The 22,801-nt window shown below is 39.4% G+C and overlaps 1 protein-coding gene across 2 annotated transcripts in view; it reads right to left on the reverse strand.

The window, feature by feature from the left end:
• Window positions 1-21,164, reverse strand: part of Slc28a3 (solute carrier family 28 member 3) — a 94,162-nt gene extending 72,998 nt beyond the window's left edge. For both annotated transcript variants that reach the window (XM_013158419.3, XM_013158418.3), the window contains exon 1: window positions 20,596-21,164. In XM_013158419.3, the coding sequence (XP_013013873.1) occupies window positions 20,596-20,598 (3 nt within the window). In that variant the 5' untranslated portion in view covers window positions 20,599-21,164. The remainder of the gene's footprint in view (window positions 1-20,595) is intronic.
• Between the last annotated feature and the right edge of the window lie 1,637 nt (window positions 21,165-22,801).

The following is a 22,801-nucleotide window of genomic DNA, read 5'->3' on the forward strand; positions in this document are numbered from 1 at the left end:
GTAGCTTGTGGTTTTTGGATGAAGAGTCCATATGTGTTCATTATATTTATCAGATCAATGATGTTGAATTTAACTATATTTTTTTCTACTTGTTATGGTTTGTGTTTTGTTCCACCAAAGCTTCATGCAGTCAAAAGGCTTTTTCAGAGGTGGCTGAATGTAGAGTGTCTGGTGCTAGGATTAAGGGTATGTGATTACTAATCAGTCCATTGATTGGTTTGGTGCTGTTCTAATCCCAGCAGTCTGGATAGGATTAAGGGTGTGAGTGCCACATTCACTCTAGGGTGGGTTACCTACATACAATATGAGGGACAGAAAGAGTCTTGTCTCCCTTTTTTAGTTCTTGCTACTTTTTGGACACCATGAACTGTTTCTCCTTTGTGATGGTCCTCTGCCAACCCACCTTGCCTTGGAGCCAGCTGACTATGGATTGAAACCTCTACAAACTGTGAGCCAAATAAACATTTTCTCCCTTAACTTCAGGTGTTGGCTGTTTTGTTTCAGCAATGGAAAAAGAGACTAAGACACCGCTATTTATTTCTTACAGAGATGAGCTCAATTCTGCAATTATAATAGTGGACACACTGATTTCTCCTTTCAGTTCTGTCAACTTTTAATTTTTATTTGTTTTGTTCTTTTGTTTCTGCCTTGTTATTTTTAAAAGAGGAACTGGAAAGTTTTATTGGACAGAAAGATTAGGCTGCACTCAAGAGTGGAGTGCAAGTACTCAGAGAAATAAGATGCATTTTTTCCTGGAACAAGGAATATTTGTGCTTCTCTTGATGGGATGGGAGGATGCCCTCCACAAGGCTCCTTTTCTATGGATATGGCCCCAGCGTTTTTTGTGGGAGGGGATAGGTTATTTAAACATTCTTGGATTCTTTCACTTGCATCCTCCTCCTTTACTTTAGGATCAAGTTCCTCTTTATTTTCTCAATTTACAGCTTTTAGCATTCCTAAGGAATTTTGGGTGTAAAGAGCCTGGAAGGGAAGGATCCTAAATCTAACTAAAGAAATGTTGATTTGGATCACTTTGGGAAATGTCCCTATGTCCTGAAGTTGCAATCTTATAAAAGCACAACTTTTAGTTAAGACTTTTGCATCTCCTTTGTATGAATCTTTTATTTCTTCTACCCTACCTCATCTTCCTCCCCTCTAAGAATTTGATCCCTTATTTCTAAGGAGGTACAGAAGGTCCAATATTCTATCTTTTTTATAAGTTCTTTTTATAGTGTGTGTTTGTAGTATTCTCTCTGGGGAGTTGGTACATGTACGTAACATTTCTTAATATTTTTTTATCCCCTTATTATGCTTCCCCCTTTATAGTGCACAGTGATCAGATTCCTTGTAAGGACTTGGTATATGTACACAGCACTTCAAAACACCGCATCTCATTCCTTTCTATTTCTGTTCCCTCCCTTTTCCTTCTATTGTTTTGGTTGCCTTCATTCTATCTACTTGTAACTGCTTCAGGTTGAGGAGAGGTGTTGATCCTGCCTAATCAGAGATTAAAAGTTTTACCTCGACTGATCTAAAGAAGATAAAGAAAGATGGATTTGGCTGTTTAATAAATGATCCTCTTTTGATAGTCAAAATTGAGGCCCTGATGTTTCTTTTACCTCCTGTCACCAGGCTTGGGTCTGTTAAATTTGCTTTACATATTTTGATGCTGTATTGTTAGGCACATGCAAGTTAAGGTTTGTTACATATTTTGGGAGGTGGACATTTTTATCATGTGGTAATTTCACTCTTTATCAATAATTACTTGTTCTGAATTCTGCTCTCTTTGAGAAATGCAGATTACAACAACATTGAGATTCCATCTCACTCCAGAAAGAATGGCCAGGATCAAGAAAGCTACCAACAACAAATGCTGGAGAGGCTGTGGGGAAAATGGAACTCTCCTGCACTGTTGGTGGGAGTATAGACTGGTGCAACCATTGTGGAAGTCAGTCTGGAGATTCCTCAAAAAGCTGGGATTGGAAGTCCCATTTTGACCGAGCTATTCCACTGCTAAGCATATTCCCAGAAGAACTGAAAACATCATACCACATATTTATAGCAGCACAATTTGTAATAGCCAGAACATGGAAACAACGTAAGTGTCCATCAACTGAGGAATGGATAAAAAGTTGTGGTATTTTTATACAATGGAGTACTACTCAACTATAAATAATGATCACATTGAGATATTAATGGATGCAACTTGAGATCATACTCATAAGCAAAATAAATCAAACTCACATGTATAAACATCATATAGTCTCCCTAGTGTAAGAAATGGTAAGAGTACATAAGAGTTTATGGAAATCATGATTCTCCACTACATTGCTTTGAAGCCTTATAATGTTTTCATTCATTAGTCGGAATGATTTTATTCTGGTTTATTTGATTTTATTATCTGTGATGGTATGAACAGCTACTTTGAAGAAAACAAGACATTATAATAGCCAGTACTGATTTAATATCATCTTGCTTTGAAGTCCTACCATGCTTTTGTTCTGTTTCCATTGGTTCTATCATGTTGTATCTTATTGGATTTTATTATGTGTGATAGTATAAACAAATTTTTATGGACAATGAGATAATATAGTAGCCATTGTTCATTTTCTGTTATTTCGTTCTGAATGCCCTGTAATATTTTTATTTTCTTTAATGATTTTATACTATTTTGTTATGGTTGATGCTACTGTATATGAAGGTATTCTCAACTATTTCAAAGAAAGAAACATCATGGTACTACTGCTATATGGAGTTGTCTTGTGGTGAAATACTATGTTGCTTAAATTGTTCTGTTCTGATCTGCTTTGTTTTGTCCTCTTTTGTCTTAATCTCTTTAAAATAAAAAATTCTTAAAAATTTTGCTCTCTTTGAAATAATACATAGTTTCCACTTTCTTTAAATCAGTGTTACTATATACACCTCTCTGCTTCACTCTTGATGCAAGTGTCATTATGTTTAAATCAGGATTCACTTAGGAGATGTAGATTTGAGTACCGTTTTTTGATCTACTCTGATAATCTCTATTTATGTATGTACTTATTTATTTTATTTTGTGTATCAGGAATTGAATTCCCAACCTTCACTTGCTAGGTGGGCACTTATTCCACTGAGTCATATTTGAAGCCAAATCTCTGTTGTACCCCCAAAACAAGCCAGATTCAGTGTGGAAGCTAGAAACAAAATCGACACTCAAACATCAATAGCATTCTGGTATGCAAATAGCAAACTCACTGAGAGAGAAATTAGGGGACCAATACCTTTCAAAATAGCATGAAAAAATGAAATACTTAGGAATCAAGCTAACAAAGGAAGTAAAAGATCTTTATATTAAAACTATAATACTTGGAAAAAGGAGATCAAAGAAGGTATCAGAAAATGGAAATATATACCCTGCTCTCGAGTAAAAAGAACCAACATAGTGAAAATGGCCATACTCCCAAAATTGTTATATAGATTTAATGCAATCCCAATCAAAATACCATTAGCACATATCACAGAAGTGGAGAAAACATTCCTAAAATTCATTTGAAAACAGAAGAGACCTAGAATAGCAAAGGCAGTCCTGGGCATCAAAGGCAAGGCAGGAAGCATTATAATTTTTAACTTGATAGTATACTACAGAATTATTGTGATAAAAACAGCATGGTATTGGCAAGAAAACAGACCTGAGGATCAACGGAACTAGAAGATGAACAACTCCAAAAACACTCTACCCTCTGGGTTTTGATAAAGGGGCCAAACATATTCACTGGAGGAAGCGTAGCCATTTAAATTAACGATGCTAGAAAAAAATGTCTCTCTACATGCCAAAGACTAAAACTAGACCCATGTATATTGCCATGCAATACATTAAAATCAAAATAGATCAAAATATTAGATCTAAATATTAAACTAGAGACACTAGATAGAATAGGCCGAACTCTTAAAGACATTTGTGTAGGCAGAGACTTTATAAACAAGATCTTGGTTGCACAGGAACGATCACAAAGAATCAACACTGGGATTTCATCTTATTAAAAAGCTTTTGCACAGCAAAAGAAATCATCAACAGAGTGAAAAGATAACCCACAGATTGGGAAAAAATTTATACCAGCTGTTCCTCAGGCAAAGAAATAATTTGTAGAACCCACAAAGAACTGAAAAAAAGATCAGACCCTCAATTAAAAAACCTGATCCAAAAAATGGGCATCTGAGATGAACAGATATTTCTCAGAAGAAGAATTACAAATGACGAATAAATATACAAAAAATGTTCAACATCACAAGTCATTTGAGAAATTCAAATTAAACCTACACTAAGATTCCATCTCATTCCAGAAAGAATGGTTATTATCAAGAAAACAACTAATAACAAATGCTGGTGGGGTTGTGGCAGGAAAGAAACATTTCTCCACTGCTGGTGAAATTACTGTGGAAATTAGTATGGAGATTCTTCAAAAAACTAGGATTAGTGGTCCCATTTGACCTAGCCATTCCCTTTCTGGGCATCTTCCCAGAAGAATTAAAAGCATCAAACCACAGTGATATATGCATACCCATGTTTATAGCAACAAAGTTTGTAATAGCTCATCTTGGAAGCAGTCCAAATGTCCATCAAGCAATGAATGGATAAAAATGATTTCTTTATATAATTGAGTATTACTCAGCCATAAAGAAAGATAAAATTGAGACATTTATAGCTAAATGGATGGACTTTGAGATCATAACCATAAGTGAAATAAATTGGGCATGTGTGTAAATATCACATTATCTCTCTGGTGTGAGATACTGAAAATGTAAATAAGATTATAAATTTAGAGTAGATATTGTGAAATAGGAAAAAACTTCAAAAGGAAAAGAGAAATAAGAAAGGGGTGGGGAAAAAGAAGGGAAAGAAAAAGCAAGAAAAGAAGTATAAGATTAAAAAACCAAGCTTTGTGAACAGGGAGGGGAAGGGGCCTTGCAAAGAGGGGACGGTAATGGGGAAAAAAAAGGAGGAAACAAGATATATCACATATGGATACAAACTTGAATGAGTGTGGTCATTCTATATATTTAAATTGTATCAATAAACTTAAGATGCATATGTGAAGATAAAAAAAGAAGTCTGTTGCGGCTCCGAAGGGTTTTCTTTATCGGTGATTTGTTTCTTTTCTCTAATAGTTTTTAATATTCTGTTCTTGTGTTGAATTTTTGGAATCTTGACTATGCTATACCTTTGTGTATATGTTTTTATCACATCGCATTAGAGTCTTACATGCGTCACTCATCTGTATGTCAGTGTATGTTTCCATGATTGTGAAGTCTTTCTGCCATTATTTTAGTGAGCAGTATTTTTATGTCCTTTACATTATTCTGCTTTTTTCATTGACTCTGATCAAACTTACGCTGTTCTTCAACCTTATGTTTCGCGTCTAGTAGCTTTTGAATGGATTTTTTTGGTGGCCCCTTGCTTCTTTTATTATTATTTTTAAAGACAAATTCTCACTGTGTTTTTTGGGTTGGCTTTGAACTGACTATGTAGCAAGGAGAGCCTTGAGCCTTCCTGCCTGAGCTTCCCAAGTGCTGGGATTAGAAGATCCAGGTATCCACCATACCTGGATCCTTGCTATTATGAGAGCTCTTTCATTTGATATTCACTAACCACAAACCTGTTTTCTAGATCTAATGGTCTACTGTCACATTGGTTGATTCTGCTGTGTTTACGTCCATTAGAATTTTTAATCTCCTGGATATCTGTTTGAATCATTTTACGGATTCCATTTCTTTCCCATATTGGGAATTTATAGTTTCCATCATTTTCTTAAGGTCTTCTATTTTTTAAAAGTCAGTATCTATTCTAGATTCATTAACCATACCTTTGATTATGACCATCATCTCTTTAGTCATCTGAAAAATTATTTCTAGCTTGATTTTTTTCTGGAGACTCATTTATTTGTTTTGCTTCTGTTAACATTTCAGAGAGTTGAGGTGGGTGGTTTGTGAATTTTTCCACCTCCCTGTCCTTGGGTTTGCTTTGAGTAAGTTGGAAGTCTGGGGTTGCATCTTGCTTCTATGTCTTCTCATTTTCTATTTTTTCTTTTTAGCTTAGTTTTGTGTTGATGTTTGCAAATTGCTTATGGTAAGGTGTTTTTATTGCTAGTATTGAGAACTACTTAGGAAATGACTACCTAGTTTTTAGAGGCGTCTTCTAGGTTTGGCTGGTTTTTGGCTTTTGAGTCTGTCCTAAGATCTTACCTCTTCGATTTATTGGGTATGAGAAGTTGCTCCCTATTTTGCCAATCCCCTGGCTCTTTGCTATGGGCCTATAATATTGTTTATGACTCTAAGCAATCTTGTCTTGCAGACAAAGAAGAACAAGTGATTACAACAACTATCTCACCTTGGCTAAAGTAGCACAATCAGTAATAGCAATAGTATCAAGTAGAGTCTAGGAAATGAGAAGCTGTGGTAACTATTAATTTGCTACCTTTAAGTGAGCAAAATTTGTAATTATATACCAAAATCTAAAACAAACCAGATAACTGGATACAGTATACATTCTTTCAATAGAATGATTTTATCCTCAGGGAGGAAAATATAAAAATGTGAAGAAAAATAGAGAAATAGACAAAGAGAAAGAGGGTAGATCCAAGGCTGAAAGACAAAGGAAGATTACACAAGCTTTGGGAAACTGGGGAAGAAGACAGGAGGAAAAGAAAGGAGAAACAGAAACAAGAACAGAACAAAACAAAACAACAACAATAAAAAACCCCTAGAAACTATGCTCACGATCATATAAAAATAACAAGCATCAAGAAAAGGAAAAAAAAAAAGCAAAGAAATAAAGAAAGAAAATTTTAGACACTGCCCATGTTCATTCAGGCGTGTCTCTGCTGTCACTGGTAGACAGTGGGTCAGGCAGTGCCGGACTCTGTGTTGGTCCACGCCAGCAAGCCTGCAGCTGAATTATGGTGGGGTGGTGGAAAACCCCCACAAGTCTTCTTTCAATCAACTGAAGTTTATGCTGATCCTGGTTCCTAGCTGTGAGGCTGGAAACCAAGTTTTACAGTGTACAACGTCTGGGTATACAATCCTAGTACTGAGTCATATCCCAGCTCCAGGGTATTTTATGACTGTATTTTTATTTATCTCTTAGCATAAAATCCTTTTCAAGGAACTTTTTAGTAATCTTCATAGAATATGTCATATGTACTTACAACTAATCCAAATCTCCTTTCAGTTAGTGTATTTTAACAATCAAAATTATCTATCTTTGTCTGAATCTTGAACCATAGCTTTCATTTAGTTTGTTTATACATCAGTATACATAATAAAATACATTGTTATTAATACTTTAAAGAAAATTTTTATTAGATTGGCTAAGAATATGAAAAATGAAGTTTTATTCTTTTATCTTTATCGATTCCTTCTCTATTCCTTTTTTTATGTACATCTAAACTTCCAACCTTTGTTATTTCCCTTCTCTCTAGAGAACTTATTTTTAATATTTCTTGAAAGACAATTCTGTTGGCAACAAACCCTTCCAATTTTTGTTTGAGAAAGTATTTTTCTTCCCCTTTGAAATATCATTTCACAGGGTACAGAATTCTAAGTGTTGTTTTTCTCCCAAAGATTTAATATTTCTCTACTCTCTTCTTGTTTGCATGGTGTTTGAGGAAGAGGTGAACATAATTCCCTTTTTCTATGTTTAGAGGTTAGGTGTCTCTTCTTTTGGCTCCTGTCAAGATTTTTTCCTTTATCTATGAGTTTCTATAGTTTGAATAAAATATGCTTAGATGTAGCTTCTTTTTTGTTTTGCTTTTTAAGATCGAGTATAGATTTCTTGGATAAATATATTAATACTTGTTTCTTCTCTTAAACATCCAAATTTTTATGAACATTGCATGTGTGGGACATGGTTTCTCTCATTTCTTTTTGTTTGGAGTGGTTCAGGCTATGGGGTTCTCAGTGCAACACAAGGCTGACTTAGAACTTTAGAAACTGTTGATATTCTTAAGTAGTTTTTCTGTGGATAACATGGACCTGATTTTATCGGTGAGTAATAGAATCAGGAAAAGCACAGGAGACAGAAGCCTAGTACTGCTCCACATGCTCAGGTGATTTCACTGTTGGGAGTGCAGCCTCAGCTGTGAGGAGGTGGCCATTACTGGGGGGTAGGGCTGCAGAGCAGACCCCATGCTCAGAAGAGGACTCTGGGTGAGAGGGTGTGGGGAAATTTGTGTTGCACACTATGTAGCAGCCACCCCTCCTGGAAAGTCAATGCAGGTACCAAGAGCACTCCGATTCCCAGGCTGGGGTGGCCACGGAGGGCATGTGGAATCTTTGTAATTAAAGAGCAGCGGGTGTTGTTTTGGGAATTATCTTCCCACCTGGGTGCCTCCTGACAGAGTTCTTCCAGCAATGATTCCAGAGTTGCTTTTCTAGCAGCGCAGTGCCTGCTTCTTTTAAAGCAGAGACTGTTTGGGGGGGGGAGGGGTAGAGAGCACAGCAGACTCCTGCAAGACTCACTGACAGCCTTACAGCTTCTTGTTCCTTCACAGCGCAGAGCACCTCTTCATCAGAGAATCCAAGAAACTGGACATTGGCAAATGCAAACAACTGACTTGTTGCTTCCTTTGGAAATTCAGAGAAGCTGATCTTCCTGTGGCTTAAAAGATCCAGTGCATGGGGCCCCTTCTAATGGTCAAGGAAATCCCAGAGAAATTCCATAGCAGGCTTTCCAAGGCAAAGAGGAAGCTGATTGACTTCCCCCTCACTGAGTACTTCATCAAAGGCAGTCAGGGTGTGTGTTACATTCAGCGCTCCTAAGTTCAGCCTGGGCTGTGTCAGCAACAAGATTGTGCAGTCAGCAAACTGTGTACCTTGAATATTGTCAGTGAAATATACATGGTAACCCGATTTGTAATATAAACATGGATTTCATCACCATCTCTTCTAATACAAAAAGCATCTTCTAAGTGACATCAGGAAAAACAATCGAGTCCTCTAAGTTGTAAGAGTTGCATAAGACTGATATGCCAGTGTGACTTTAGTTTGCTGAAGGTAACCCTAGCTAGAGTCACTGACCCACTCATGTCTCAGCAGCAGCATCTTTGACTGGCATTCTGTTTTGGAGGTGGAGCAAACCCTACATGGGGATGATCTGCAGTTGACTCCATAGGCAGAACCAGTGAGGATTCAGCATACCTGTCACGGACTGCCCAGAGATGTGAGCAAGCCCCTTGGGTACCAGCAGCTGTCTTCCAAGACAGGGCCGTTCCTTCCCAGTCAGCAAGATTCATCACTCACAGCTGGCTTCATACATGGCGTGAGCTTCATTAAGCTAAGAGAATGGCAGTAGAGTGCCGGCTCTTTATATGGAATATTGCAGGGAACAACTCTGGGAAACTTGTCCACGGGAACCATGGTGTGTGAAAGATGGCCTCATCTCACATCTGGCTTGATTGTGGGCATGCTGCTGATACTGCCACCCTCCCAGACAGCTTTGGCATAGCTTTCTTAAAAAAAAAAAACAACACCTTTTTTATTAGTACATATTTGTCTTACATATTGATCACATTCATCACAGGGATTTTGTATCTATGCATAATAGAGCTTCATTCTTATTTTCCCCCCATTCTCATCCCTCCCTTTGTGGTATTTGACATTTATCCTGCTTGTTATTTTAGGAGCTTCCTAGATCTGTGTGTTGATTCCTGACATTATTTTGGAGAAACTGAAGTCATGATTGTGTCAAATGTTTCTTCTTTTTCTCTTTCTTCTGGTCTTCTCATAATGTTTATGTTATATTTTTGTAGTTGTTACACAGTCCTCAAATATGCTGATTTCTGCCATAGTCTTTTTACTCTTTGCATTTTAATATTTGCGATTCTTCATGGTATCATCAAGCTTGAAGAGTTCCTCAGCAATAAAAGGCATTCTGTATTTTCACTAGTGGTTTTAATTGCTAGCATTTCTGATTGTTCCCATTTTGACTTATACTTGATTCATTAGAGATCTTGGCATATTGATTTTAGTTTAAATTTCTGATTCCTAGTCTGGTAATTCCAATGTCTCTACTATATCTGATATTTGCTTTCTCTGTCTATTCAATCTGCTATATACATATAGATATAGATCGCTGGGGATTGAACCCAGGGTGCTCTACCAGTGTTCTATATCCCTAGCCCTTTGTACTTTTTATTTTGAGACAGTGTCTTGCTAAGTTGTCCAGGCTGGCCCTGAGCTTGTGATCTTTCTACCTTACTCTATAGGGCTGTGTCACCATGCCCAAATGTTTTGTGATATATTTCTGATAGGTAGTATCAGGGTCTTGGCCTAGTCCCAGTCTCCTAAATGAGTGAATGCTGAATGGTTTAAATAAAAGAGACAGGTGGTATGATTCTCAGGACTCCAGGGGGTAAAAGAGCCTCTAACTGAATTTGACATTCTCTGGGGGTTGAGATTAAGCTCTTCTCCAGGCAGCCCATATTGATTTGGTTTTCAGCAAAGGAAGGCAAGTGCAGGGACTGAGCAGGACTTTAGGAATCGGTTCAAAGACTTCTCCAACTAGTAAATTTTACCACTTACGAGACTGTTTGATCTCTAAGGTTGGCAGCTTTATTGCTCTAGAATATGGGGTGTCAGCAGCCTGTGTCCTTGGCCATCTCAGCTGTGGTCATCTGTACCTCAGAGAAGCATGTATATGCTCTTTTCAACACAGTCACAGGTCCCTGTGTCCAGCAACTTAACCTTGTACAGCCCAGTCTCCAACAAGGTAGACCTGATATACTGAGTAAAAGGAACTGAAATAAATAAGCAGGACTTCAGTATTATGGTGGTAATGGCAATGAACTGAATTTTAGGAGGCTCCCTAAATAGAGACAAGGAGCCTAACACGTCCTGAACATAGAATGGGCTTGCAGGTTTGCCAAATCACAGTGTGGAAAAAGAATTGTTTAGGCTGTTTCAGTAAGAGGCTTCAGAAAGGTTATTGGGAAGGAGATTCAAAGCATGCATAAAGAAATAGTGTATGTTGCACTAGTGAATAAAGTGCTGGCTGTGACTGCCCTGGGTGTGCCTGCCTGCCAGATACAAGACTGATGATAAGGTTTTGCTTTCCCTGGGTTTCCTATCTCTGATGTATTCCCTAGGCTTGGGTTAAGGAAGACTTCTCACAGACTTATAACCAACAGGAGTCAGGAGAGGGAAAGAGAGAAGAGCTGTAGACTGCTAGCTGGAATATTTGTTCCTTATTACAAAACCAAGTTTGCAATCTGTCTCTTACTCTTTATATTTGGAGAGGAAAATCAACTTTTCAAAATTCTCCATCTTACGTCAATCGCAAGTTTATAATATATACATTTTGAGGACAGATATTGAATGACCCCAAATCACTTAAAGTGAATGGTGTGCCTTTAAGTTTTCCATTGTGTACTTTTGAGAAGATATAAATACAGAAAGCAAAGAAAAAAAAATAGTGAAAGACAAGATTCTACTTGGGTCTCTAAGGCTGAGCCTAATTGGGGCCCTTTTGTGTGTCCAGCCCCCCACCCACAACTGGCATCATGCAACCTCCTTTGGTCATGATTGCACTGACCAAACAGAAAGGCAGAAAAAGAAGCATACACAACACCTGGGCTTTATTAAAACATGTACCCCAGAGATCTTTCTAACAGGGGACTGGTAACATAGACAAAGAACTCACAGAGCATTCAGAAAGGCTGGAGATATTGCTTAAGCGACACAGCACTTTAGACAGGGAGATAAACTCCAGGCCAAAATTATCCTAAGAATACCAGGATGGAGGGAGGGAGCCAGCCAGCATTAGGGCAACCTGAGAGGCTGGAGAGAAAGAAGCGGCCCATGGACAGCGCTGGATGGGCTGCCGCAGGACCCAGGGAGGGCACAGTAGACAGCGGAGAGGGGTATAAGAGCCTTCCCATGGGACTGTGGGTCTCTCCTACCAGCAGGAAAGCACTCTGGAGAGGTCACATCCCTCTCCGCTCCTAACCATGGTGAGTACCCTAGGCACTCTCTCAGAGCCAGGAAGAAACTTTCCGAGTTCCCCAGCTCCTTTCATTTCCCTGGTACCTACTATCAGAGGAAGTTAAAGATGTGAGTTTTCTAACATATGACAGTGTTTCAGAGTGGGAGAGCAGAACAAGAAGGGTTTTGGGGCTTTCTTAGGGGAGTGAGAAGGAATTCCCCCCAAAACAGTGGGTTTCTTCTTGGTTTGAGTTCATAGACTTTACCCTATCCCGAGGGTAATGTCAATTATCATCTGAATGGCCTCTTGAATCTGCAGGGCTGAGGGAATTTTCCTAGCCACCCCAAAAGCAGAGCCATGGCATCAGGTAGACCAAGCCTATGCTTTTGGGGTTTTTGTTTGTTTGGAGATGGATTCTTTCCCTGTCATTCAAATTGGCCTTGAACTCACTACGTAAAACAGCTGGCTTTGAATTCATGGTGATCCTCCTGCCTCAGCTTTCTGCCTTCCTGAGGGCTAGAATTATAAGGGTATTCCATTATGTGTAACTCTGCCTTTGATTTTTGAGAGAAAGAAAGAGAGAAAGAGAGAGAGAGAGCGCGCAAAAAGGGAGGTTCAGATGATTTACAGGAGTATTTACTTATTTATTTATTGAGATAGAGTGTTACACAGTTCATGCTGGCCTTGAACTTACATGTAGCCCAGGCTGGCCTTGAACTTGTGAGGATCCTCTTGCCTCAGCCTCCCATTTTGTCCTGGGGAGGATGTCCTTTCATTTAAGTTTAGGACCCAAAGATGTGTGTGGTATAAGGAGATTGCTTCTCATTGTATGAAATATTGTTATCTACCCTTTGATTACTTAATAAGTGAGTCTCTTTTTGAATTAAATGTTTATGACATACTGCATATCATTCAGTTTTATTTTTTGATCTGTTCTGTGAATCTGTGTCTTTGGGGGAATTAAGATGATTCACATTGATAGTTATTACTTAGAATTATTGACTTATTCCTGTCATTGCATTATTTTCATCTTCCTATGTAGTCCAGGCTGGTCTTGAACTCATGGTGATCTTCCTGCCTCAGCCTCCCAAGTACTAGGATTATAGGTATGCACCACCATGCCCGATCATTTTCTCTTATTTCGTAGTTGTTCTTTGAAGGCATCATTATCTCCTAGTTCTGAAATGTTGCCTTCACACTGGTCACTTCTGTTTTGCACTTTCAATATAATTTTTAGTCATGGATTTCCATTTTCCATTTGAGTCTATATGGACTCTGATTCCTTGGTAAACTTGTCATTCATGTTTAATATCATTTTGCTTAGCTCAGCGAGCTTTTTATCAGTGTCTTCTGAAAGCTCCTGTATCATTGTGTTTATTAGTTCCACTATCTGTTTAGTTATACATCTGTGATCCTGCTGAGTACCTCTGATCATTTTCCCAACCTCCTCTTTTAACCTTTAGTAATTTGGATGTGTGGCTCTCGGCTACTCTGCTTCTTGGGGTCCCTGGATTGATCTTGGGAAAGGTGGGAGTTTTGGGAGGCATTTTGTCTTCTCATGTTTCTACTGTTTTGTTTTATTTTGTGTTAAGCTTTATGATGCTTATCATGTAAAGGCTTTATTGCTAGTACAGAGATCCCTTTAGTTGCTTTTCAGTGATGTGCTTTCAGTGATAGGGCTTGGCTACCTATAGTCTTTGCCTGTCTTAAGATCTGACCACTGTGGTTAGTTTGGGAGGGAAAGATGTTGTATAATTAAATCAAGGTCTCAGGGAATTTAGTATTGGGAATGTCCCAAAGGCAATCTGTTGACTTCCAGAAAAACCATAACAATTATGCCACCCTGGCAATATGAAGCAAATCATCTATAGTATTACTGTCAAAGTCAAATTGGATATTAATATAACCTCAGAACCAATTATGTATCACTTTTAACCCTAGAGAAGAAATGTACAATTACGGTGTAAAGCAATATGACAAGCTAAATATTAAAGCTAATATGTTCTAGATGTGACAGCTATGTCTCTCCCAATGGAGAAAAGAATTTGATAGCAATCATGCAGAATTAACTACCAAAAGATTAACAAAGCGTTATGATGATACTATCGAGGATGTAGCATTTCATAATGGGACAGAATACATCATGAAAACTCTGAAACCTTAAACTCTATAAGAAAAGAAGAAGAGCTAAGTGGTATAAAGGGTCTAATTGGAGAGTAGAAGGATGTTCATGGAATTAGATAGAAGTGAGAAACAAACTGAATAGAAATAGAAAGACAAAACAAAAAATGGAGAGAAAAAGAGTAAAACTGAGAGAAAAATTAAAAGAGATGAGAAAATAAAGATAAGAAGCCGTGCAAAATGACAAAGGAAAAATCCCCAGTCCAAATAAACTGGTGAAGAAGAAAGGAGAGAAAGAAAGAAAGAAATAGAAAAAAGAATTTAAAAACACATGAACAAACAAAAACCCCAAAGTAGAAGAAAACTAAACAAACAAAAACAAAAAACAAATATTAAAAAATTTGAAAAAGATTTTTCTGAGATTTTGAAGTGGTTCTACAATTTTGTAGGTGGTCTCTAAGCAAGATGGTATAGAACCTCCAAATGCTGCAGGGGAAATATTATAACTCCCAACATGTTAGATATCAGATACACCAAGTTCATCTCTCCCAAAATCAAAGAATGAATTCTAAGGCACAACAGAGGTTACAAGTAGGAGATGTTTACTGAGGGAGAGAGTCACAGCCCCTAAGAGACAGGAAGAGTGCCACGTGGGTTGACAGTGAGCTCTCTCCACAGAGGAAGCTTTGCAGAGCAAAGTCACAACGTGGGTATGATGTATGACAGAAGTATGATATACCAGTAAGATTGTAAGTGTAGCCACTTAGGCAATATTAATCTGATGGGGAAGCAGATCACAAGTGCACACGGAGAGAACAAAGAGGTTTCAGGAAGGGAAGGGATGGATCTGCAGGTCTTAGTCACCTACTGAGTTGACTGATGTCTCGTTAGACATTATTGGACCAGGTGTTACCACTTATGTTATCCCTTAAGGAGGCCTGAAGTCCTGGTCACCGCAGCTTTATCTGGACTCCTGGCCTCCAACAGATGCACCACTAGCCAGAATCATACTGTGGTTTCAGCTTTTGTATTGAATGTCTTGATGGCCCAGCCCTTGCTGTCTGCCCTTAGTATTTCCACCTAGCTAAGCTGTCTGTAACAAAGCCCAGTTGTTTCCTTAGAAGGAGTCTTGTGCTCATCTGCCTTGTTGCTCCCTCAAACCCCCTGGAGTCCCCAGCTTTCACTTTGTCTCTGGAGACTGGGTCTCCCTTTCCCACAAGCCACAAACTGGGAGCCTGGGAGAAAGTGCAGATTGTCCTTCCTTTCTCTATGTGGTGGGGAAAATTGCTTTGATTTCTCTTTAGGTTTTAATTTCCTGTCAGATCTTTCCTGGTTCTCAGGGGTCTACTTCTCTCTTTTTAGTTCCCCAACTTGCTAAATAGTGACTGTGTCTGGACCCCTTAACTCAGAAAGGCTGAATTCTTTATCGCTTGCTGTTTTCCTGGAAGAATATTTCTGTTTCTAGGTGAACAACTGACACATTCTTTGAATTGTTTCAACTTGTTCCTTTATTGTAGGATCAGAGACCTGCTCTTTACTTTCTTAACTAAGTAAATTTATTTAGTATCCCTGAAGAATTTCGGCTGTAATGGGTCTGGAAGAAAAGTACCCTAAATTTAAGCAAGGAAATGCTGACATGGGTCACCTTGAGTAACTTTGACTGGATTTTAGAGGTTGTAGTTTTAATAAAGGATTAATTTTTAGTTATAATTTTCTTGTATTCTTTTCACCTATCTTTTATTTCTTTCATCCTACATCAGTACAGCGTGGGCAGAGAGGCCCTGTGATTTGACAGTTGAGTGAACCTGTCTGTGCAGGCCAGGAATTTTGCAAGCCTTCTTGGTCCCTCCCTCCCAGCCTTCTAGGTGGGACAGGATGGCTGGCATGGGCTGGAGCTGGGTGATATCCTTCTAATAACATGTGACAGGGTAGATGCTGGCAAATACTTTCTCATATTGAAGAAAGCATATAAGCAAAGGAGAACAGAGTGCTCTGGGGTATTTCACAATGGCTCCCTCTTCCCTTCTCAGCTGGAAATACAAAGGGCGTTTTCAGTGGCACTGGCTGTGAGAACGTGCAGTGTACAAATCCCCTCTTCCCCCAGGACAGGTTCCTGGAATGTGTAACTCAGCCATGAGCTCACACTGAGTGGCAGGTTCCTCATTCTGTCCCTGGTTCCCTGAAAGGCTTCGGTTCTGGTTCAGGAAGTTGCAATTGTCTCTACTCAACTGGCTGCCTTTCTAGCTGGAGCAGTGTTTTACTCTGTGACCTTACTTTTCCTAAGTATCTGTTAGGCAAAAAGTTAGACATTAGCGGGCTTGGAGACAGACACTCTGCAGCTACTTGAAAAGCAAAAAACACTTGATGTTTTCCTCTTTTTTCTTCATTTCCTTAATCATTAGCTTTCGGTTTCCAGCTATAGCTCAAGAGAATTTAACCTCCTCTGAGCCTGCTGATAAGATCGGGCTGTATTTCACCTGCAGAGTGAACAGGAAAGTCCTTCCCTCTGACATATGTCAAAAAAGAGCCCCATTTTTCTTGTAAAAGAACAGTGGCTTTGAAGAAAGGAGATGACATTCCTGAAAGACCCAATTAATCTTATAAACACAGCCTGAGTCTAACTCGGTATAACTGCCATCTCAGTGCTCACCCACCTTTACAACTGGAGGTGTTCTCTCTCTATCCTTCTGAAAATCTAGCGCTTTCTAGTACACTCTACTGTACTCTGCAGCCTAGGTGTCTCGTCTGAATTCTTTTGTCAAAGACACAAGGAGCCAAGGAAAGAAGTTCCTCAAGCTGTTGGGACCTGGTGTCCCAGTGAGATCTGAGAAGACTTTCTATGTATGCATGTATGAAGCTTTTGTTTGTAGGGACAGAGCAGTGGCTTCCATGTGTGTTAAATACCACACAGTTAAGTACCGATCCCCTGAGTTAGAATTTCTCCTTCTTCTCCCACTTCTGTTGGTTCTGTTGGTCTGTCTCTGTCTCTGTCTCTCTGTGTCTCTGTGTCTCTGTCTCTGTCTCTCTCTCTCTCTCTCTCTCTCTCTCTCTCTCTCTCTCTCTCTCATCTTGTTTCACTTGCTCCAGGAGAGTCTGCAGAGCTTCCCATTTGAGTGAACTGATGAGCGCTGTGGTCCAGGCACTCTGCTTCTACCATTCTGGAACCCTGAGCCTATCCCAATTCTAAGCACATCTTGAGAGCCCTGTTTCCTCTTTTGCCTGCATCAAGTTGTCTGTGGCAGCTCAGAGGACTTGCAAGGCTGCTTTTTCAGCGTGCATATTTTCCCAAATGGGTTAAATCTTTGGGAATCTCATGAATTGGTTGTTAAACTTTCATTTGTCAAATCAGGGAGAATTGTAACCCCAGGTTGGCTATGCTGAAGAGCATGGCAAAAATCAACAAAAGAATTCTGTGAGAATCAGTTGGCTATAGGAAATTACAACAAAGAGTAGGCATATTTTATTCTTTTATGTAAATTATATTACACCTATTTCTGTTAGTTTATAATAATCAAGTGTGTGTATACCTACATCTGGGGGAGCCAGGTATTAGATATTTAATATCTTCCTGTTTTTAAGACAAGTAATGTGGCGGCAAATACATCACAAAGGTGCATAAACACTTTCTTGCATCTGATTATGTGAAATTGTTCACAATAAATAATCCCAAAAGGGCAGACTCTTTCTTTGGTCTCTGTTTACAGAACAGGCAATTTCCATAAGTCATACCTGTGATTGTGAGTTACAAACGTAACCCGAATTCACTTGGGCCACCTAAGCCAGAGTTACAAGCAGGTTTAGTGACATTTTGCTAAACTTGGCTCCCCTTGCTCTTTCAGACCCTCTACTTTCCTCTTGGTGTTTCTGGGGATTCCCAGACTGTTTTACCAATCCTGTGGCTCCATAAGCCTCATCTGAGGTTTCTCCTTGTGTTCAGGGAAACTCAACACTATGAGGAGGTCTTTCCTGAGACTCCTGTCCTCAGCACCAACCTCCAGTGTCTTTTGGTGCATCCTGTGCTCTCCCCCATGGCTCACATGGCAATGTGGCTCTTTAATATGAACTCAGTTTTATGTATTGGAGATTGGGAGATACAGACCCTCAGACAGACCACGTGTGAGTACTGGGCTATTTACTCTCACTCAGTGTGGGCAGACTGGGTCTAGTAAGAGAGTCATCAGCAAGCTGGGGAGAGCAAAGGTTTTTAAGGAGGCACTGGTTGCCTGGCAGGGAGAGGTAGTTGCCAGGCATTGGAGCAGGCTGTCTGAAAGGTTGCTGTCTTGAGGCATCTGGAGGCAGAGGTAGCATGACTTCCCTCCCCAGGCAGTGGTGTAGATATATTATGCACAGCTAAACTAGCAAAAATAATGTAGGGAGTCAGACAGGGATGGGCTCTCCATGAAAGCCAAGAGAAAGGTGAAACACATCTCAACTACGGTTGGAGGCACATCTGTTAGAGACCAGGCCCCAAGATAAAGACAAGCTGAGCAGTTCTGTATACTTCCTCTAAAGACAAACATCAAGCCTAATAAAGCCTAGACAGACATCAGTCACCCTGGCAGGTGACAGACCTCCAAACCCATCATTTCCTAGAAGAAGCCTCTGTTCTTCCCAGATATGTGACTTGTTTCCCCATTGGATCACTATTACCTAAATGTTAAACACAGCTGCAACCCACACTGTACCCAATGGGTATTTTTCTATAAAAATTTCCCTGTAAAGTAGGGTCCTCTGCAACCCATTTGGCACCCCCCCCAGCTATATCTCTCTTTCATTAAATACCTTCCTACTCTTAACTTCTGTTCTTTCTTGAATTTATTCCTTGATTTTTAGAGAACATAAACTCAGAGTATCAGATATCTAACAGGATGAAAGTTATCATATATCCCTTATATCATATTTGGAGGTTCTGATATCACCCCTATATCATACATACCCTAACTTTCTGGCATCTAATGTGTTGCCTGATGGTGAGAAGGAGATGTTTGCTATTTTGGCCACATCAATGGTCACATTCTTCACTGTGACCAAGAGCTCTGCCTGAGACCTCCCCGTTATGGTTCCCTGCACATGTTCTCCTGGAGGGAATGCGTGCCTGCTCAAGCACCTTGCTGCCTGCAGAAGAGTGACAAAACAGCAAGGTTGGGAGGCAGAGGAGTGGCTGTCCTGGGAGGAAACTCAGGGGCCTTCTGGAGCCCGAGAAATATTCTGCCTTTGATCAAGGTGATGGGGACCTGTGGATGGTTGTGGGCTGTTTTTGCGACTACAAAAACAATGGGAGTGTAGTAGTGTGGCTTGTGCATTGCCTGAGCTATGGACTTGAGCAGATCTGGGTCTAAATTTACAGGGATAGGACTTGGTCAGCCAACTTTTCCTTTAGCAATGTTTCCCCACTTACAAAATGACCTGACAGTATACAGTCACGTAGTTATGATTCAGAGTCCTGGTTCAGCCTCATACACAGATTTTTCTTTATACTCTAACTAGTAATTGTTTGTGTAAACCCTGGGAATTTCCCTGGGAAGGCTAAGTCCCCTGAAATCAATGAATCTTTCTTTCTTTCTTTCTTTCTTTCTTTCTTTCTTTCTTTCTTTCTTTCTTTCTTTCTTTCTTTCTTTCTTTTTGTTGTTTGCAAGTAGCCAATTGGAAAGGGTTATTTAGTTCTCCTTGCTGCTGATTGGCTGCTGTCCTGTAACCCATCTTAGCACTTTCACCAGTATCCAAGAATCATAGCAGGTTGCTGTATTGCATGTAGCTGAGTGTCCTCAGTTTTGGTCTTCTTAAAGCCCTAGAGGCTGCCAAAAATGTCCTGAACCTTCTAAGAGTTCTGACAATGAATCTAAGTACCAGAAATTTAAGACACTCTAAATGAAAGTGGAACTACTGGATTTGCTTGGGGAACTAAACAGTTATGCTGCAGTAGCATACTAGGCATTTATAGGCATTTTTTCTGAACATATCTGAGATTTGTGGTTTTTCACAGTTTATAGGTTTTCTAGGAATGTAATCCCCATGAATTTTGGGGGTTCATAGTAAAATGAGCATAATTTGTCCTGGAAATGTGGTTATTATCCAAAGCACTTGTATATCAAAGTGAATTTTCCCATAAGAAATAATGGAAACTCAGAGGATTTGTTCTATAACCCATAAACATACCAAATAATCACAATACTGCAATACAATACAAAATAATAAAGAAAATAAAAATAGGAAGAAAAGTAAACAAATTAATTGGTACTTACAGTGGACCCTTGACTTAAGAAACTTAGTTTGTTCACAAGGGCTGGTTGCAGCTTAAATTGGTTGTAAGTTAAGATTGTTTTTCCCACAAGAAATAATGGAAATACCTATAATGCATTCTGAAACCCCCAAAGCATCCCTTAACTAACATTTTTATAATAAAAAAGATTTGTATAATGTGTATATTTTACTAGAAACACCAACACTTTTCAGGTGTATTCCCCAAAAAGTTATAAAATGTACCTAGTTTACTAGAAACAATAACTTTTTGCTATACTCACCATTTAAGTTGACATCTTTGGCTTGCAAGAAGGGAGGATCAAGTGGAAGGTGGTTATTTTTCCTTCCATAGGAACATCAGGAATCTGGCTCTCTGGTGTCCTTTTTCTCCTGAGAAGAGTCTGTAGCCCACTAGGACCTACTTCTGGCTCACTAGTTCTCAGCCTTTTCAGAACTACAAACTAGTCTAGGGTTGTCTGTTTCTGTGTTTCGTTTATCACTGTTGTGTAGTATGACACAACATCCTCATTAAGCAAGGAAGGCAATGATTGCCTTATTCTCTGTCTGGGCAGGTCTTCTCTATAAATGCTTGTAACTCTGCCCATTTATTGAAGATTTCCTCTTTTTCAGAAGAACTTTGCTGCATCAGTTATTGATAATCTTCTTCCTCTTCAGAGAGCTCCACAGCTGTCATTCTCTGTTGCTCAGCCAGAAGTTGCTAAAGTTCCTCTGTAGACAATTCCTTTGAGTACTCTTCCACCAGTTCCTCAGCATCCCCACACTGTCTACCTGCAAGCTTATGGACTATGCTCAGTGACAGTGTCATCAACCACAGAGTCAACTGAAGACTCAGGCTCCTCCACACAGCTTTCAAAGTCTCTCCCCTGTATAATTTTAGGTCATGCTTTCTTCCAGGCTGCAATGAGTGTCCTTAAAGAGACACTGACCCAGGATTTCTCAACCCCACACAGGAAGGGATGTTGTAATGTTCTTCCCAGAACTCTTTAAAGGTTAAATTTGTATCTGAGACCATTTGCAAGCACTTTAGGAACTGTTCCTTGGTGCCCAGCTTCTAAAGTCAGCTATAACATGCTGGTTCATAGGCTGTATTAGAGGAGTTGTATTAGGTGGGAGGAACTCGGCTGAGAGCCATGAAATCCTTTAGCTAACTCTTCCAAATCTCATGGGTGAGCTGGAGCATTGTCCATGATGAGGAGAGTGATAAATCTCTGTCCCTGGATATTTCTTTTTGGGAGGGTGGCTTTCAAATTTTTTTTGAAAAATAAGCAAAACAGAAAAAAGGGTAGAAATGATACAGAATTTCAAAAAATAACAGTAAGAAATAATCACTAGTTAATGTATCACATATTGTTATCTTAGAAGTAGTTGTTCAAGTTACAAAATCAAAGCATAAAAAAAAGTAGGACAGAAAGTTCCCTGATTCACTCAAGAAAAAGTACTCCTGTTACAGAGGCTTTTGTGGAGGTCTCCACGTGACTCCTAGCTTATTCTGCATGACTGTATGTTTTATGAACACTGCAGGCGCCTCAGAGTGATAAACCACCAGATGCTTTGTCTTAAGCTCATCCCTGGCATTGCCACATTGCAGGAAGTCCAGCCTACCCTCCATAGGCTTGCGGCCTCACACTTCCTTCTCTTCCTGCGTGATGTGTCTTTTCCTGGGCGTTTGCTTCCAGAAAAGGCCAGTCTTATCACTGTTGGAAACTTTGTGAGACCAAAAGTTTCTCTGTGGCATCGTTCTGAAGTGGTGCATGTAATTTTAGCAGCCCGTTTATCAGCCCTGGCTGTTCCACTACACCTAGTCTCACTCTGAACCTGTTCTCACTTTAACATTGTGAAACTGCCCCTTACTGGCACAAATGCTTCACCACTATCACTTGTTGATGGATTAGCCTTTATAAGAGCTGCATTTATAGCCCTAGCTTTTTCACAAATTAAAGATTCAGATATGCTATAACCTGCTACCTACCCTTTATTTATCCACAGTCATAATATTCTTTCTATCTTGTGCAACACTGTTACACATTCCTGGAATGCGACATTGCATTGTTGTTAAAAAAATTCATTGCTCATGCTGCTATAATCTTGTTTGGGTGGTTTACTACAAATTTTTGTACCTGTTTCCACATTTTACACATCTCTCTGATCTCATTCTTTGCCTTCCTCCCCTCTCCTTTATGAATGAGATCTCCATAATCTCTTGCTATTTGGAGAAGATCATCCGCAGTCCTGCAGAGAGGGGGAGCGATAAATAGAGAGATAGATAGATAGATAGATAGATAGATAGATAGATAGATAGATAGATAGAAAACCATTAACTTAATTGTGATTATGTAGCATTGTGTCACCCAATACTCATATTATAAGATACCACTCATTCATGAGGTTAAAATTTATTAGAAATATTTGCTTGTTTTGTGGAATATCACAGAGCAAGTTATTCACTGTCCAAGGTTTTACTGTTGT

The sequence above is a fragment of the Cavia porcellus genome, unplaced genomic scaffold (assembly GCF_034190915.1).
Source record: "Cavia porcellus strain 051 isolate PalLab524CR breed Dunkin Hartley unplaced genomic scaffold, mCavPor4.1 scaffold_2, whole genome shotgun sequence".
Classification (NCBI taxonomy): Eukaryota; Metazoa; Chordata; class Mammalia; order Rodentia; family Caviidae; genus Cavia; species Cavia porcellus.